Below are 18,788 nucleotides of genomic sequence, written 5' to 3'. Positions count from 1 at the left end.
GGAAGAAGATATTTGCAAATGACATATCAGATAAAGGGCTAGTATCCAAAATCGATAAAGAACTTCTTAAACTCAACACCCAAAGAACAAATAATCCAATCAAGAAATGGGCAGAAGACATGAAAAGACACTTTTCCAAAGAAGACATCCAAATGGCCAACAGACACATGAAAAAGTGCTCAACATCGCTCGGCTCTGGGAAATCCAAATCAAAACATCAATGAGATACCACCTCACACAAGTCAGAACGGCTAAAATTAACAAGTCAGGAAACGACAGATGTTGGCGAGGATGCAGAGAAAGGGGAACCCTCCTACACTGTTTGTGGGAATGCAAGCTGGAGCAATCACTCTGGAAAACAGTATGGAGGTTCCTCAAAAAGTTGAAAATAGAGCTACTGTATGACCCAGGAATCACACTATTGGGTATTTTCCCCAAAGATACAAATGTAGTGATCTGAAGGGGTACATGCACCCCAATGTTTATAGCAGCAATGTCCACAATAGCCAAACTATGGAAAGAGCCAAGATGTCCATCAACAGATGAATGGATAAAGAAGATGTGGTATATATATACCATGGAATATTATGCAGTCATCAAAAAAAAAAAAAAACAACAACAACGAAATCTTGCCATTTGCAACAGTGTGGATAGAACTAGAGGGTATTATGCTAAGCGAAATAAGTCAATCAGAGAAGGACATGTATCATATGATCTTACTGATATGAGGAATTCTTAATCTCAGGAAACAAACTGAGCGTTGCTGGAGTGGTGGGAGGTGGGAGGGATGGTGTAGTTGGGTGATGGACATTGGGGAAGGTATGTGCTACAGTGAGCGCTGTGAATTGTGTAAGACTGATGAATCACAGACTTGTACCTCTGAAACAAATAATACATTATATGTTAAAAAAAAAAAGAAGATAGTAGGAAGAGAAAAATGAAGAGGGGAAAATTGGAGGGGGAGATGAACCATGAGAGACTATGGACTCTGAGAAACAAACTGAGGGTTCTAGAGGGGAGGGGGTAGGGGGATGGGTTAGCCGGTGATGGGTATTAAAGAGGGCACGTACTGCATGGAGCACTGGGTGTTATACACAAACAATGGATCATGGAACACTACATCAAAAACTAATGATGTATTGTATGGTAATTAACATAACAAAATAAAATTTAAAAAAGATATGGCATTAACAGCACAATCTGTGAAAGAAATACTTGATAAATGGGACTTCATTAAAATTAAAAACTTACGCTCTGTGAAAGACACCATCAAGAGAAGGAAAAGGCAAAGAAACCACAGCCTGGGAGAAAAATTTTGCAAAAAGATGCATCTGCTAAACCTTTACCCCCCCCAACAAAAAGCCTCTTAAAACTCAACAATAAGAAAACAACCCAATTTAAAAATGGGCAAAAGAACAATATAGAAAATGGATATTAAATTTCAGTCATGATCTTCTGTACAACTTTGTGCTTATAGTTAACATACTGTACTGTACATGTAAAATTTATTAAGTGTATAGATCTCATGTGTTTTTACCACAAAAAAATCACAGAAATAAATACATTACAAACATGTCCTTAATGAAAAAAAAAAAAAGAAAAGGCTTTTACACATGAAAACCCAGAAGCCATACAGAATAACTCTGTTAAACCCAACTTGATAAATATTAGCATTTCTATATGGCAAAAAACCCCAACATAACATTTATAACCAATAGAAGGCTCATATCCATAATATATAAAGAATTAAAAAATTTTTTTTTACTAAGTAATGCCTATGCCAATGTGGGGCTCGAACTCATGATCCCGAGTTCAACAGTCACACGCTCTATGGACTGAGCCAGCCAGGTGCTCCAGGAGTATATAAAGAATTTTTACAAATTAATAAAAGATATAACCCAATAGAAAAACATACACGTGGGGCGCCTGGGTGGCTCAGTTGGCTAAGCGACTGCCTTCAGCTCAGGTCATGATCCTGGAGTCCCTGGATCGAGTCCCGCATCGGGCTCCCTGCTCGGCAGGGAGCCTGCTTCTGCCTCTGACCCTTCCCCCTCTCATGTGCTCTCTCTCTCTCGTTCTCTCTGTCTCAAATAAATAAATTAATTAAAAAAAAAATCTTTAAAAAAAAAAAAAGAAAAAGAAAAATATACACGTGACTTAAGCAGGTACTTCACAAAATAGTATATCCAAATGAGCAACAACAACAGTAACAACAAATTATGACAGGGTTTTCAACTTCATCAGCCATCAGGGAAATGCAAATTAAAGCCGTAACTAAATATCACGACACACTTACCAGAGAAGGCAAAGTTAATAAGACTGACAATACCAAATACTGACAAAGAATTGGGAGCAACCAAAATCTCATATACAACTGAGGGGGGCTTAAATTAATACAACTATTTGGAAGACAGTATAACAGTTATCTACCAAAGTAGAATATGCACATAACCCTTTGATCCAATAATTAGGTATATCACAATTAGAAATGTGTTGGTAAGTCCACGAATATTCCTAGCAGCACTATTCATAAGAGAGCACAGCTGGAAGCAACATAAATGTCCACCAACAGTAGAATGGCTAGATAAGGAAATTGTAGTATGTTTATTCAGTGGACTATTATACAACCAGCATAAGTGAACAAAGTGCTGCCACATGCAACAACATGAGTGAATTTCATGAACATAAGATTGAACAAAAGAAACAAACTAAATTCAAGAATGCATATTGCCTGCTGTCAAAACTCAGAAATAGTGTTAAAAGTCAGGATAGTGGTTACATCTGGGTGGGAGAGAGGGTGTAGACCTAGAGAGAAGAAACAAAGGGGGCTCTGGAATGCTGGGAGCTTCTTGCACTGCATGATGTACACTTAGGAGTTGTGTGTGTTTGGGTAGGTATGTTATGCTTATGCTTCAGTAAAAATTTCTGGACACTGTACAAAAAAAAGCTGTTTATCAAACTTTCATGTGTTTTAGATTTTTTTTCTCAATGTACACATGTTCTACCCTGAGAAAAGATCAATTACATTTAAAGCATCATCAGAAACGTTCCTCTGCAACCACAGCTTACCTAATTTACTCTGTTCTTTCTCCCTCCCTTGTAGCTCATCAGTGAGCCTTCGGATCTCTTCCTGGGCCATCCTTCACCTCTCCGCTGCTTGTTCCGCATTTCTCTCCAGGCAGTTTTGTGAAGTTTTATCTTTTTCCAGGTCTTCATTACGGGACTGAAATAAAACTATTATTAGTAATAAAACAAAAATTAAATGTACTCTTATAACACTGCACTATTTCCTACAAGCATTTGAAAGCTAACAAAGAAAAGCAGCAAACAATATTTCATTTGTATGTATTTCTTTTATTAAATGAAACCATAGGGCGCCTGGGTGGCTCAGTCGGTTGGGCGACTGCCTTCAGCTCAGGTCATGATCCTGGAGTCCCAGGATCGAGTCCCGCATCGGGCTCTCTGCTCAGTGGGGAGTCTGCTTCTCCCTCTGACCCTCCCCCCTCTCATGCTCTCTCTCTCTCTCAAATAAATAAATAAATCTTTAAAATAAATAAATAAAACCATATAAAATTGGTGATACTTGGTTTTTTTACCTATGAACATACAACTTCATATAGTTCAACCTAATATATCTAAGAGTTTATGGTTATACGATTATAAAAAATAGAAATTTTATCATAAAAATGAGTATCGTCTGACAAAAAAGAGAGAAAAAAACTCCTCCTGTATATGGTCCATTAAATACTGTTTATAAAATGCTTTCACATAGAGTATTTCATTTAATATCAGGATATGCACACACTCAAATCATATTTACAGATCCTTTTCTGCAATTATTTTCAAAGCATTTTAAAAGCTAAGAAATTCAGTCTCCATTATACCTTGCTTTTGATCCCCAAAATATGTATTCATTTATATAATCATCATACAAATATTTCTAAAAGATAAGAAGACAACCAAAATATCATCTGTATAACAAAACCACTTCTAGTATATTGGTATATATCCTTGCAGTATTTTTTATTTATATACATTTTTACATAGTCATAATCCCAATCTACGTACATTTCTGTCTTTTTCATTTAACATTATATGAGAAACATTTCCCAAAAAAACTGTACAAATTTTGTAATGATAATTTTTTTAAAGGCTATATAGTGTTCCATAGTGGGTGTAATATGATTTATATAATCATTTAAACATTTGGTAGTTTCTAATTTTTGCTATTTAAAATAATACTATGATAAACAGTTTCATCCATATACATTTATCTTGGGTTACTTCCTGCGGTTAAATTCCTAGCATATACTTTATTTACTGGATTTAGCACTTAACAACATTTCCCCAGATCAAAAAATTTAATTCCATGAAGAGAATTGATTATACTTAAAATAATGTGCTATATATATTAAAGGACTACCCCCCAAAAAGGGCTCCAAACGTATTTGGGAAGGATTATCCCAAAGTGATTTTTCAAAGGTCATAACACACATTGATTGTTTAAATTTTGACGCATTCAATAATAATCAGCTATTAATTTTTTCTTCTCAAATCTTTGTGATGTATTTATAATACTTTTATGCACAATTTTATAATCTTCACAGCATCAATCTATATTTTAATATATTCAAACAAAATACTTGGTAAAAGCTAATGTGTAATTAGCTGCTATTATTAAGTGAAGGATTTTTTTTTTTTTTTTTTTTTTTTTACCTCACTCAGATTTTTTTCAGATTGCTGCACAGGTTCCTGATATTTCTCATGTTCTCTTTGCAGAGGCTGGTGGATTTGTTCAAGTTTCTCCTAAATAAATAATGAGATAAGTGAAACTTACATCAGTCCGGCTTCATAAATTAAAATGTCATTTAAATTTTTTTAAAAAGCAAAAAACAAAAAAAAGGAGCACAGTCCAATCCATTTCATCAAGTTAGGCCATGCATTTTCAATGAGACAATATCACCCCAAAGGGAGTGAAAATTGGTTCCTATGGGGGCAAAAAAATCTTACTCTTTTTATGTACAAAGCATGATATGCCTACACTATGTAGAACTCTACAGTAGTGTTAAAATTTCACAGGAGAGTGATTAGGAAAATTATCTAAAAAAGTCTTACTCTAGAGGCAATAATGAAAAACAATTGGCTAACACTGGCTAGCCAAACCTTGAGATTAAAACCCAATAAAGATAATAGGAGAAAGAAAAATCACAGGGCAATCTTCTTATTCATAAATATAGATACAAAATCCTAAACAAAATTTTATGAAATCTAATCTAATAATATCTAGAAAGGACAACATATCATGAATAAGTTGGATTTATCCCAGCAATGCAAGATAGATTTAATATTAGAAAAATAAATCAACGAAATTCTCCCATTAACAGATTCAAGTTCTAAATTATTTCATCATCAATGGCTACAAAAAAACATTTTCTAATATTCACCACTGGTTCCTAATAAAAACTCTTAGCAAATTAGGAATAAGAGTGTAAATAATAAATAATAAATAAAGACTACCATCTGAAATAAAAGCTTCAGCAAACATCATACGTAATAGTGATTCACTGAATGCTTTCTCCAATATTAATAACAAGATGATAATACTAGATAATACTAATAATAATACTAATTTCAAGATAATAGTAAAGAGCCTAGCCAGTATAAGGCAGGAAAAAGAATTGAAAGGAATAAGGACTGAAAAGGAAGAAACAAAAGTTCATTATTCTCAGATAATGTGATTGTACAGGTAGAAAATATTTGAAATCTTAAAAAAAATTATTAAAATGAATAAGAGGGATGCCCGGCTGGCTCAGTCAGTGGAGCACATGCCTCTTGACCTCAGGGTTGTGAGTTCAAGCCCCACATTCAGTGTGGAGCCTACTTAAAAAAATAAATAAATAGGGGCGCCTGGGTGGCCCAGTCGTTAAGTGTCTGCCTTCAGCTCAGGTCATGATCCCAGTGTCCTGGGATCGAGCCCCACATTGGGCTCCCTGCTCAGCGGGAGGCCTGCTTCTCCCTCTCCCAGTCCCCCTGCTTATGTTCCCTCTCTCGCTGTGTCTCTCTCTGTCAAATAAATAAAATCTTTAAAAAATAAATAAATAAAAATAAAGAGTAAAAAGTATTTTATAAATAAATAAGTAAAATGAATAAGAAATTTTAGCAACAATGTTAGGTGTTGGTCAGTATATAAAATAATTATACTTTTAAATACCGGGCGCCTGGGTGGCTCAGTTGGTTAAGCGACTGCCTTCGGCTCAGGTCATGATCTTGGAGTCCCAGGATCGAGTCCCGCATCGGGCTCCCGGCTCGGCGGGGAGTCTGCTTCTCCCTCTGACCCTCCTCCCTCTCATGCTCTGTCTCTCATTCTCTCTGTCTCAAATAAATAAATAAATAAATAAATAAATAAATACCGGTGACAGTTAGAAAATTAAATTCTTTTAAAAAAGATAGCATCTGGGGGCGCCTGGGTTGCTCAGGCGTTAAGCGTCTGCCTTCAGCTCAGGTCATGATCCCAGGGTCCTGGGATCGAGCCCCACATCGGGCTCCCTGCTTGGCGGGAAACCTGCTTCTCCCTCTCCCACTCCCCCTGCATGTGTTCCCTCTCTCGCTGTGTCTCTCTCTGTCCTATAAATAAATAAATAAAATCTTAAAAAAATAAAAAATAAATAAAAAAGATAGCATCTGTTATTAATAGCATCCAAAAATATGAAGTACCTAGGAATAAATGTAACAACAAGAGTGTAAGATTTTATGGAGAAAATCATAAAACTTTACTTATATACATTAAAAAATACATGGATATTCCATGATGACAGATCACATCAATAATTTTAAGATAGTAAATTCCTCTTGAACTGATTCATTAAAACCAAAAATCAAAATCCCAGATTTTGTAATAACATGAATCAGAATGTTACTCTTTCCTCTTAAAATTATTTAGTGACTCTCCAGACCTTCTATAACAAAATCCATCAAATGTTTTTATGCCTTGGGGTGCCTGGCTGCCTCAGTGGGTATAGCCTGCAACTCCTGATCTTGGGGTTGTGGGTTCAAGCTCCGTGCTGGGTTTACAGATTACTGAAAAATAAAATCTTTTTATTTTTTTATTTTTTATATTTTAAAGATTTTATTTATTTGACAGAGAGAGACACAGCGAGAGAGGGAACACAAGCAGGGGGAGTGGGAGAGGGAAAAGAAGGTTTCCTGCTGAACAGGGAGCCCGATGCAGGACTCGATCCCAGGACCCTGGGATCATGACCTGAGCTGAAGGCAGATGCTTAATGACTGAGCCACCCAGGCACCCCTGAAAAATAAAATCTTTTAAAAAAAATGTTTTTATGCCTCTAGTATGGTTCAGGAACATTGATGGGTGCTAAGTCCAAACTTTAGCTTAGTATATGAATCTCATCATGATGTGGTCCCTGAAAATATCTCCAGCCACATTTCTCAGCATTCACTCACACGAACCAGTCTGTAATATACACTGTTTCCTCTGCAGAAACGCCTTTCCCAGTTTCTTCATCTAGCTAACACGTATTCAGCTTTCAAACTACTACTCAGTATCTTCTCTGGAAGGCTTTTCAGTCCCCCGACCCATCACATCTGACTCAGCCCCTTCTCTGAGTTTCTTGAACCTTCTATGCCTTCCCTTATCATGGGATTTTACACACTGAACTCTAATCACTGGCTTTTTTCTTTCCTCCATTAGCTTATAAGTTCCTTGCAAGTCCAAATCATGTCTAACTTGACTTTGTTTCTACATCCACTGGCACAGAGCCTGGCACATGGGAAATTCTCAATAAACAATAACAATAATGCTAATTAATACTCTGGTTTCTCTTCAGATGGCATAAATCTTTCACCTTTTATTACAGATTTCTGTGGAGAAAAAAAGCCTCACAATAATGCTAATTAATGTGTGAGGTAATATTCTAGAGCCTTATATATGTTATTTCATTTTCATGATAACCTTGTGGAGTAGCTGAGTCGAACCCAGATTTTATAGATGAGAAAATCAAGGCTCACAAAAGTTAACTAACTTGCTCAAGTTCATACCGAGAACAAGTGGCAGAGAAGTCCATCCAAATATAAAACCTATATACTTGGGGTGCCTTGGCAAAGTCGGTTGAGTGGCCAGCTCTTGGTTTTGGTTCAGATCGGGATCTTAGGGCCCTTAGATCGAGCCCCACATCTGGCTCCCCACCAAGCAGGGTGTCTGCTTCAGGATTCTCTCTCTCTCTCTCTCCCTCTGCCCCTCCCCCCACTCACTTGGACACGTACTCTCTCTCTCAGATAAATAAGTAAATCTTTAAAAAAGAACACCTATATACTTAAGCATTATTAAAACTGGCTTCCTAATAATTTAATGAATTAATTATTAAAGAAACAAACAAAAAAACTGGCCTCCCTCTTATTCAATTACCTATTTAATTTCAGAATACCTGGGCAAGTCCTTTCTGTAGGTTACTGGTCATACGTCTTTGTGACTCTGGCTTGGAGCCCCCAGTTTCCAGTTTCCTCAAGAGTGTTTTCTTTCTACCAGTAAGTATGTAATCTGTTCACTGGGGCTGCTCAGAGCTATTTCGGATAAGCCCTCTTGATACAACATTTCTTCAATCTCTTTTATTTGCACTTCTGTTAGGAAGAAATAACAGAAACAAAACTGTTAAAAGAAATGCCGGCGAATAATTGCTGTTATAAGATGTTAAATGTGTTTTTAATGAAATAGCAAGTTAATTTTTAAAGAATCAGCTATACGGCTACCACCACTCTTCTCCCCATCCCTCCAGGGTGTTTGCAAACTTTCAGAAAAAATAACAAAAAAAGTAGTCGGAAAAGGTTCTCAAAAGCGGTAGATATTCTTACTGTTGCATAACTTTAAAATTTATTGTTGTTTTATTGAGTGCTTACTATGTGGTAGGTATTGTATTAAGCACTTAAGATAAATTTATGTCATCTAATCCTTGCAACAATCCACTGAGGTAGGAAATATGATTATCCCATTTATGAGACAAGGATGCAGGCACCAACAAGCCCACTAATTTGTGTAAGGTTACTTAACTAGCCCTGCCAAAATTCTTGGTGATTTCAATATTCAGGTAGATTATTCCAGTGTCCTGGCTTCTCAAGGCTCTTCACCAACTAACTTCCAAAGATTGAGTCCTCCACCCCATCTCAGCCCCTACTCCACAGTAATTCTCTAGACCTTGTTGTTAGCAGCAACTCCCCAGTCTCAACTTCAAGCATTCCATTCTCCAATCACCCTTTCCTATGTACTTCTTCTAGTAGCTAGATGTTAACAAATTTTTGACCATACTGGCAACTATAATCCACTAACTTTAAACACTTTTTAATGTTCCTTATCCCACTCCCATTCTCATTTACTTTCTTTTTTTTTTAATTTTTTAAATTTTTTTTATTTTTTTTTTAAAGATTTTATTTATTTGACAGAGAGAGACACAGTGAGAGAAGGAACACAAGCAGAGGGAGTGGGAGAGGGAGAAGTAGGCTTCCCGCAGAGCAGGGAGCCCGATGCGGGGCTCGATCCCAGGACCCCGGGATCATGACCTGAGCCGAAGGCAGACGCTTAACGACTGAGCCACCAGGTGCCCCTCATTTACTTTCTTACCTAGCTTAGATTCATCTAAGCAATTCATCATTATAATCACCCCCCTTGAAAACATTCACAACTCCCTTGCTCCTCTTTCCTTCCATTATACTTGGTTGACAGAACTCCAGCCTGTAAACCAACCCTTCACTTCTCCTGCCCCTCACTCCAGAATTGGAGTGAGAAGTTCTAAAATGAAAAACAAAACAAAACAAAACAAAAAACCATGATTTCAAATGGAATATCTGAGGTGCCAGGGAAAATGCTGAGCAAAGAAAATAATAACTGTGGTAAATATAAATAATCACTGTCCCTATGTAATAATATTATCTAATTTGTGAGGTTAAACAAAATAGAATATTCTAAAGGGGTCCTATCCATGTCTTCTCTTGTAGCTTTGTAGTACTTAATAAATATTTCCTGAGTCCTTAATATGCTAGGTCCTTTACAAGGCAGGTGCTGTGGGAAACACAGAAACCACTAAGACCAGGGCACGATCTCTGCCCCAAAGGAGCTGACACAGGTCACTCTGACACAGTGTGGTAAGCGCTAGAATAGACATTGAAGGAAATAACCATCCTGTACTCTCTCACACACATTTCCGACTATTTCAGAATAGATAATTTAAAAAGACCAGACAGAAAATACACTCAAAACATTGTAAGTACTTTTCTTGGAGTGGAGGATTATATTTTTCCCCTTCTTTCTACTTTTATACATTTCCCAGATTTCTGTAATTGTCACATATTATTTTTAGAAGTAGGAAAAAAAGTAAACTTCACATTGTTACAAAAGGAAAAATTACCCTGTTTGGGTTGGAGCTCTTTAACCACATGTCTATGCTGTTTGTTTTCCTTTTCACGACCGTGAGAAAATGCTTCTTTTTCCTCTGTTAAGTTATGGACATGGTTTGCATACTTTTCCACCTAAAAAGAAAATAATACATTTTCTTACTCTTAGTCCATGGTTCATATAGTAACCCATATCAAATCTATGAAGTGAAAGAGTCATTGAGAGATCACCATACTATCGTGTCTATAATCTAAGAAACAGAAAACCTGGCTTTCGTTAAGTATGGGTCTCCCTCCCTAAACTTCCTTCCAGCTGCTTCATGTTATCAGACACTGTTTCCCACAGATATGATGACACATCACCACAAATTTCTGGGACAGTCACAATCTCTAATTCCTTTTTCCATTAACTTACCAGGTTTCAAATCAAGTCTCCTTATCTATGATTTAGGAAATATAGCATGATACCCATGAACAGAGAAAAATCTCCACAAAAATTTATACTCCTCTACTAACAATGATGATTAAAATGTCTGAAATGTTAACAGAAGATTGTATTAAAATACTGAGTATTTTTTAAAAATAGCTTTTGGTTAATATGGCAGCTTCATAAAAGGTACTTTTATGTGGTGCATAATAATAGATTAAAAGCTAGCTCGATGCTCCCGGCACTATATTAAGGACATCAAATACTTCATTTTCACCGCAATCCTCTGAGACTTATTATCCTCCCACTTTATATGGGAAAAAGCAGGCCGTTAGAGGCCAAGGGATTTGCACTGTCATGCAGGAAATAAGGGGAGGAGCTAGACTTCACACTCAGCAGGCCCAAACCCAGAAGCTAAGCTCTTACCTACTGTGCCAAATTGCTTAGAAGTAGACTACCAAAGTACTGCATTTTGCTGAATTGTGTTGAGACCTATTGCACAACTCCTCATAAAACGAACAAAGACCTGAATGGTACAGCAGACGTAACTCGGCACTGCCACCCAACTTTATAACTTCCTGCTAATCTTCAATTTCTTTCTCTTCAAAATGGCAGGAAGAATAACACCTATCTCTAATAATAACTATAATTTATTGAATACTTGCTAGGTGTCAAATACATGTCTGTGAAATGTTTTATGGACCTTAACCTGTGTAAACCCCACACATCTCTTTGAAGAGGCTATTATCACCCCCATCTTACAGATGAGGAATTTCAAGTTCAAAGATGTTAACTAACTTCCCCAAGGTTACACAGAAAGACAGTACTAAAGGCAATTTTTCACCCCCATGTGCCTAATGTTAAAGTTCATGTCTATTATGCTGTCCTGCTTTTGTTCTAAAGAAGCTGCATTCTTCTTTAAGAGTTTGGAAATCAAATCAAAAACTCCTCTAAGAGTTAAATTTAAAAATCAATGAGTTGCCTATCTGAGCTGAGATGTTGAAACACAGTAGAATGATTTCCAATCAACCTGAGAGAATTTCTTAACTCATTTAAAGAAAAAATATGTTGAAAAGTAGGTTGATCAGTATTGGAAACATCAAAAGAGTGATAAGAAAGTCAAAAGATGCCATTATTGACTCCTCTAAGGGCTAGGTACCCTGCTTGGTTCTAGTCTATAACAGGTCCAGAAATAAAGGCAGGTATAGAGAGCTCTATTGTGGAAATCAGGCTATCTTAGCCAGTGCTATAAAAATTAGAATCATTTGTTCAGCAAGTAAACATCTGTAATGCAGTGCACATGTAGAGAAAGAATCCATCAGTCACAGGACATGCATGTCTGGTTCTTGTGGCAATTATATTTCTTTCTGTCAACTAGTAAGCTGGTATCTATTTTTCTACAAACTTCTCTGTGAGTGTAGTTAATATAAGATCAGCTTTGAGAAACAGATCCACTGACTAATTAGGTTTCTAAGCCTACAAGCTACAAGCAAGAGTCAGCTAAAGGGTCGGTTATTGAAACATGGATGAATTTACAAAGATAATGAAAGCCACCTTGAGCGGACCTATTTGGATGTCCAACCAGTCATCTCTGGGTAACATTCTGTACATGTACTCTACTAGAAATAAATACAGACTGTTGGAACAATTTAGGGGAAAAAAAATGTACGTGCAAGTGCTTTGCAAACTACACAGTAATATTCAAATGTTGGTTTTTAACATGTCAATTTAATGAAGGACAATGAACAAAACCACAGGTATCTTAGAATTTTATGTTATTAGCTCTTACTTCTTTCATTTCTTCCATGTACTTCACTGTAAGTTCTTCTAAATTTCTGGTAGCAGCGCTCAGCCCGTCTTCACTGTTCTGGAATAAGCACCAAATAAAATAGAGTGGTTCTTCTGTATCAACAAAGGATTCAACCCCTCCTTTCTCGAGATGGTGAAATACATATTTTATCTGAAGTTGTCCCTTGGTAAAAGAGATAAGCATATGTGTATGTACATACATGCATACAACACACATGCACACACAACTGAGCATGCAAGAAAACTGACATGTATATACACCTAGAGTTAGACTCTGTACAAAGTAGTTTAGTTCTCCTGTTAATTAATGGGTATGTTATCCAGTTATGATGAACATTTACATGAATAGCCAACAACACAAAGAAAATTAAAGTTTCAAACAGCTTTATAATATCTTCTAAAATAAGAAATGATGAAATTATATATATAATGCAAATGTGTGTTTTAAAAAATACAAGCTTTTCTGTATGCCCAGTTCTGAAGTTTACAATTTAGTAATCTGAAAATTGCCCAAAGGCCCCTTGCAAAGTTATATGTTCCAAAGAAGCCTTTTTTCCCTCAATTGAATTTGAGAGATAAAAGGACTCCTCTGGAAGCTAGAGAGCTCACTGATTCTGTACTATCAAGGAATACTTACAGAATATGGCTTATAATTTCTGGTGACTTTTAAATCATTCAGTTCTCTTCTAAAACCTCTTGATATAAGCCTGTCATCAATATTATCTTTAGTTTTTTAAGTTAAAAGTAGTCATGCTACAAAAGAGCTGACACTATAATGGGAGGTGAAAGATAAATTTCTGATTGAAGTTGTATCTGTGTTTCTCTGTTACTAGAACCTCTAGCTGTGAATAGGACTAGCTGTTATAATCAAATATAACTTTTTAAAAAATATTTTATTTATTTATTTGAGAGACAGAGCACGAGCAGGAGGGAGGAACAGAGGGAGAGGGAGAAGCAGGCTCCCCGCTGAGCAGGGAGCCTGACTCGAGGCTTGATCCCAGGACCCTGGGAGTATGACCTGAGCTGAAGGCAGACGTTTAACCAACTGAGCCACCCAGGCACCCCCAGACATAACTTTTAACCAAGTTAATCTGACCAAATTGTAGTGATCTGCATAATTATTATTGTACTGCTGATAGTCCACACAAACTATACTGTTTTGCTTTCTTAATTATTTGTATTATTTTTCTCCTTTCTTGCTAAGTGTTTCAGTGTTATCATTTTCACATCAACAGTTTTAGTGGTCAATATATAGAATTCTAATTATCATCTGAACCTCACACTGAAAGAAAAAAGGACCCAGGCCTGAATCTTTGTACCCCATGTGTCCTCCTCATGACTTACAGCTAAAAATCTTCTTGTGCTCCTCCTCACCCCATTCCCATCATCTGGTCCCCACTCACATTCTCCTTCTCCCTTTTTAAGGCTGACTAATATTCCGGTGTATGGGTGTGTGCATGCATGTGTGTGTCTGTGTGTGTATGTATCACATTTTTTCATTCATTCATCTGTTCATGGATATTTGAGCTATTTCCACCTTTCAACTGGTGTGAATTAACACTGTTGTGAACATGGGTTACAAGTATCTGTTTAAGTCCCTGCTTTCAATTGTTTTGGGTATATACCTAGAAGTAGAATTGCTGTCATATAACTCTGTTTAACTTTTTGAGGAGCTGCCCTACTGTTTTCCAAAGTAGCTGCACCATTTTTTATTTTTTGCCAAATTTTTACTTCTTTATTTTTTTTTTAATTTTTTTATGATTTTTTTTTAAATTTTATTATGTTATGTTAGTCATCATACAATACATCATTGGTTTTTGATGTGGTGATCCACGATCCATTGTTTTCATATAACACCCAGTACTCCATGCAGCACATGCCCTCCTTAATACCCATCACCAGGCTAACCAGTCCCCCCTCCCCTCTAAAACCCTGTTTGTTTCTCAGAGTCCATAGTCTCTCATGGTTCATCTCTCCCTCCAATTCCGCCCCCCCATTTTTCCCTTCCTTCTCCTAATGTCCTCCATGCTATTCCTTATGTTCCACAAATAAGTGAAACCATATGCTAATTGACTTTCTCTGCTTGACTTACTTCACTTGTAGCCACACCATTTTATGTTCCCACCATACTACCCAGAAGGGTTCCAATTTCTTCACGTCTTTGCCAACACTTGTTATATTTGTTTTATATATATAACAAAGCCATACTGATGGGGGTGAAGTGATTGCTCTCTTAAACTGTACTTATTCTACAATGACAGTGAGACCTCAGTCCCTGGACCATTACATCTTTCAAACCAGCAGATACTTTTGGTTTTTCCCCTCAAGCCTGGACCCAGTAGCTGATCACTGCAATCTCTCATCAATGTCCCCAGTTATCTTGCTCCTTGTCCCACCTTCCCTGAAAATCCCAGCCCTGGAAAAGTTTGACCATTTGACTATCCTATATTGATTTTAGTTTGCTGAGTGCTCATAGAGAAAAATAAAACAAGCAAGCAGACTGGGGCCACTACAGATTCATGGTCTGCAGCCTGAGCCAAGCTTCTCTCCTGCTAGATCAATCTACGCATTCTTTACCAGATTCTGCTACAATTTCACTCGGCAACTATCCAGAACTTCCAGCTCTCCCATCAAACTCCAAATCTTACCTCTCCCCTCTTTTGGCAGATGATCTTGTCTTCCACAGCACTAATAAAATTAAAGTCATTATAAAACTCTGTTAGCTTCTTCCCCTACACCCAGATACTAGCCTTCATCTTTAGAGAACTTGTTCTCTTTCTCCGCTCAGTGGAGACTTCCATCTTCCTGATGAAAGCAAGTCTTTTCACCTGTGTTCTAGATCCCATCCCATATTGCTTCTTCAAGGAAGCTTTTTCTTTTCTGTATACTCATTATCTGCCTCTCTACTGATCTCTTGCCCTTCATTCAAGATGTTTCTGGTCTTAAAAATAAAGATACAAAAATAACTCTCCTTTGACCCCACACATTCCTCTGAAGGTACTGTCCTTCTTCTAATTTGTCTTCCCCTCCTCAAACATCTGCATTTTGGCTTCTGTTCTTACCACTATACTCAAAATATCACTTACCAATAACCCTCAAAATGCCAATCAAACTGGACATGTTTCTATAATTTTTATATATGATCTCTCTGCACCCCTATCTTGAAAGTGTTTCCTTTCTCTGTCCTGTCACATCACTTTCTCCTGTGTTTACTCTTACCTCCCTGGCCTTTCCTTCTCTGTGTTCTCCCTGAACTCCTCTTCTTCCATAGCCCCTCGAGATGCTGACATTCCTAAGAATCCTGCCTTTGGCTCTCTGCCTTTCTCACTTTCATGGTGATTAACAGCGTGGATATAGGAGTCTGACATACCTTGGTTCAAACCCTGGCTCCACCAATTTCTAGCTTTGTGATTAAGCAAGTCACCTATCTTCTTCAAACTTTTACTTACCCCCAAATAAAATGGATTAATAATAATGCTACCTCATGGGGTTGTTAGGGTTGAATAATAATCTATCTTTGCTAAGCTCCAGCTCTATCTAGAAAAAAATGGGAAGAAACAGAAACACGCTGAAGTTAGAACAAACACAAGTACGTGTGGCAAAGACTGCCAGTTGTCCCCCAATATTTATTCTTCCCTTTTCCCGCAGCATAAGATAACTGACTTCTTGAATGATCATACGGCTGCCTGCCTTACTGCTAGATACAGCCAAGTTCTGACCAATGGGATGTAAACGGAATTGTGTGCCACCTCTAGGAAGTGCCCTGAAAGGAATGGGATCGCTCTTCCTCACTCCTTCCTCCATTCTACTGGCTGCAATACACACAAGATAGTTGAAGCTTGAGCAGCCATCCTGGACACCATGGGGTAGAAGCCACCTGCCATAGATAATATACTATCATGGGAGAAGAAGTCTGTGAATCTCCGACAATTTCAAGATGCTGCCCTATCAGTTCTGGACTGCTTTCTTCTTCACTCTTATTTGGGAGAAATAAATTTCTATCTTTTTCAAGCCATTTTTACTTTGAGCTTTCTGACCCCCATGGCCAACCAATCCCAACTATTACAGAAGGGTTACTTAAAGAATAAGATACATGTGCATATACTGGAAAATAAATATGACTACATAGGAACTGGATATGGAACTGGACAGCCCATCCTGGACCAGACTGGACTAGTCTATCCTGACCCATGAGGTCTTTCGTCTCTGAGTTTCCACATGAATCTGCCCATTTACTTGCTTTTCCACATGGATAGATTTTCTCTGCTTGCTCATCAGCCAGGCTAGAAACAGCCATTCATGTGTTAAGCCTAACTAACTTTTCAGATTAAGTCATTTCTGTTCTTTACCTTTTAATTCAAATTCATGAAAGAGAGATGATTATTTTTTGCTCATTCAATGATCCATGTCCCCCTCTCCAAAGTTAGTTGTATAATCCTCATTCAGTCTCTTGTCACTGGAATGGGTTAGAAGCAAATATGACATACAAACATGGCCACTAAAGCCTACTCTTTAAGTAAGGATTGGTAGAGAGGTACAAATTCCAGAGAAGAGGATGTGTAGGTAAGAAGACAATATAAAATGAGTCTACTGTTTAAGAGCAATGCATATCAAATTGTCTAATGAACAACTCGGCTTAAATCCACGCATCTTTCCCTTCCACCTGCTCCTCCTTCTGTATTGTACAGTTAATAAAATCACCATCAATACAGTTTCCCAAGCCAGAAATCTGGGAGTCATCCATGACCCTGCCTTCTTATTCATCCCACTCTCATTAATGACCAGTCCCTGAATATGTAGATTCTACTTCTTATCTAAGGGTGCTGCCTTAATTTAGGCTCTCCTCACTTACTGTCCAGTTTAGTGTAATTGCATCCTTAACTGATATCCCTGCTTCCAGGCTGTCCCCCATTCAAAGCCCTCAGACTGACTGTTCTGAATGCAAATCACTTGCTGCTCTTCATTCCCACTGCTTTCAGGAAGAGTTCAAATCCCTTAGCTTGGCATCAGAGATTCTTCACAACCTAGTTCCTGTCTGTCTTTCTAGCCTTATCTTCTGCCACACCTTGACATTAGTATACTTACCGATCCCCATCATGCTGCTTATATTTCCATGACTTTGAACATTTGGGTCACTCTGCCTGTTCTGCTATGACACCCCAGAACACACATTTTTCCAGGGTGTTGGTTCACTGAGACTCAATGGTTAAGTAATTTGAAAATTCTAAAAAAGCAGATCTTGAGGTAATATAAATCCATTATTTAGCATCTGCCTTCGGCTCAGGACATGATCTCAGGGTCCTGGGATGGAGCCCATTTCAGGCTCCCTGCTGAGCAGGGAGTCTGCTTCTCTCTCTCCCTCTGCCCCTCCCCCTGACTCGTGCTCTCTCTCTCTCTCAAATAAATAAAATCTTTTTTAAAAATCCATTATTTGAATTATAAATGCTCTAACATCTAAACTGCACCTAAAATTACCCACATAACAAAGTATACACACAAACTATTCTCTATAAAGTAGATACTGAATAAATGCTCATTAACTATCTTAAAAAGTTTTTGCCCTCCTCCCCAAACTTCCAGATGTAAAGAATGAGTTGGTAAAACTGTCAAAGCAAACTGAGACAGAGACAAAGAATTTTAAATGGAAAGAGAGCAAGGAGAATGGGTGCAGAGTCATTGCTTCTTGTTCTTATTTCCCCTACAGGTTCCCTCGAACTACAGTGAGGGGCCAGGACCATACCTCATGTTACAGCACATCTTTTGGCTCTAAGCAAGGGATGAGTTTTGGATCTTATGGTCTCAGAGTGACATTAGGGAACAAAAGTAAATAGCATGGCCACAAAAACTGATATACCCAGATAGGCTATTCACCCTAACCCTTCTTTCTCCCTTCTACACAAATATAATTTAAAAATCATAGGCATCGGGCGCCTGGTGGCTCAGTTGGTTGAGCGACTGCCTTCGGCTCAGGTCATGATCCCAGGGTCCTGGGATCGAGTCCCACATTGGGCTCCCGGCTCAGCAGGAAGCCTGCTTCTCCCTCTCCCACTCCCCCTGCTTGTGTTCCTGCTCTCGCTGTCTCTGTCTCTGTCAAATAAATAAATAAAATCTTTTAAAAAAAAAAATCATAGGCATCTTAAATATAATACATATT

General features: G+C 37.7%; 1 protein-coding gene across 1 annotated transcript in view; it reads right to left on the bottom strand.

The window, feature by feature from the left end:
- CCDC30 (coiled-coil domain containing 30) overlaps positions 1–18,788 on the bottom strand; it is a 113,820-nt gene that overhangs the window by 92,304 nt on the left and 2,728 nt on the right. Inside the window, 5 exon segments of the mRNA XM_081818236.1 lie at positions 3,070–3,223; positions 4,717–4,806; positions 8,442–8,634; positions 10,413–10,533; positions 12,615–12,797. Coding sequence (XP_081674362.1) covers positions 3,070–3,223; positions 4,717–4,806; positions 8,442–8,474 — 277 coding nt within the window. The 5' untranslated portion in view covers positions 8,475–8,634; positions 10,413–10,533; positions 12,615–12,797.

Source organism: Leptonychotes weddellii, chromosome 4, assembly GCF_054177405.1.
Source record: "Leptonychotes weddellii isolate Sample4059 chromosome 4, ASM5417740v2, whole genome shotgun sequence".
Classification (NCBI taxonomy): Eukaryota; Metazoa; Chordata; class Mammalia; order Carnivora; family Phocidae; genus Leptonychotes; species Leptonychotes weddellii.
Note: the sequence above shows the minus strand (reverse complement) of the source record. Positions and strands in the feature narration are given on the sequence as shown.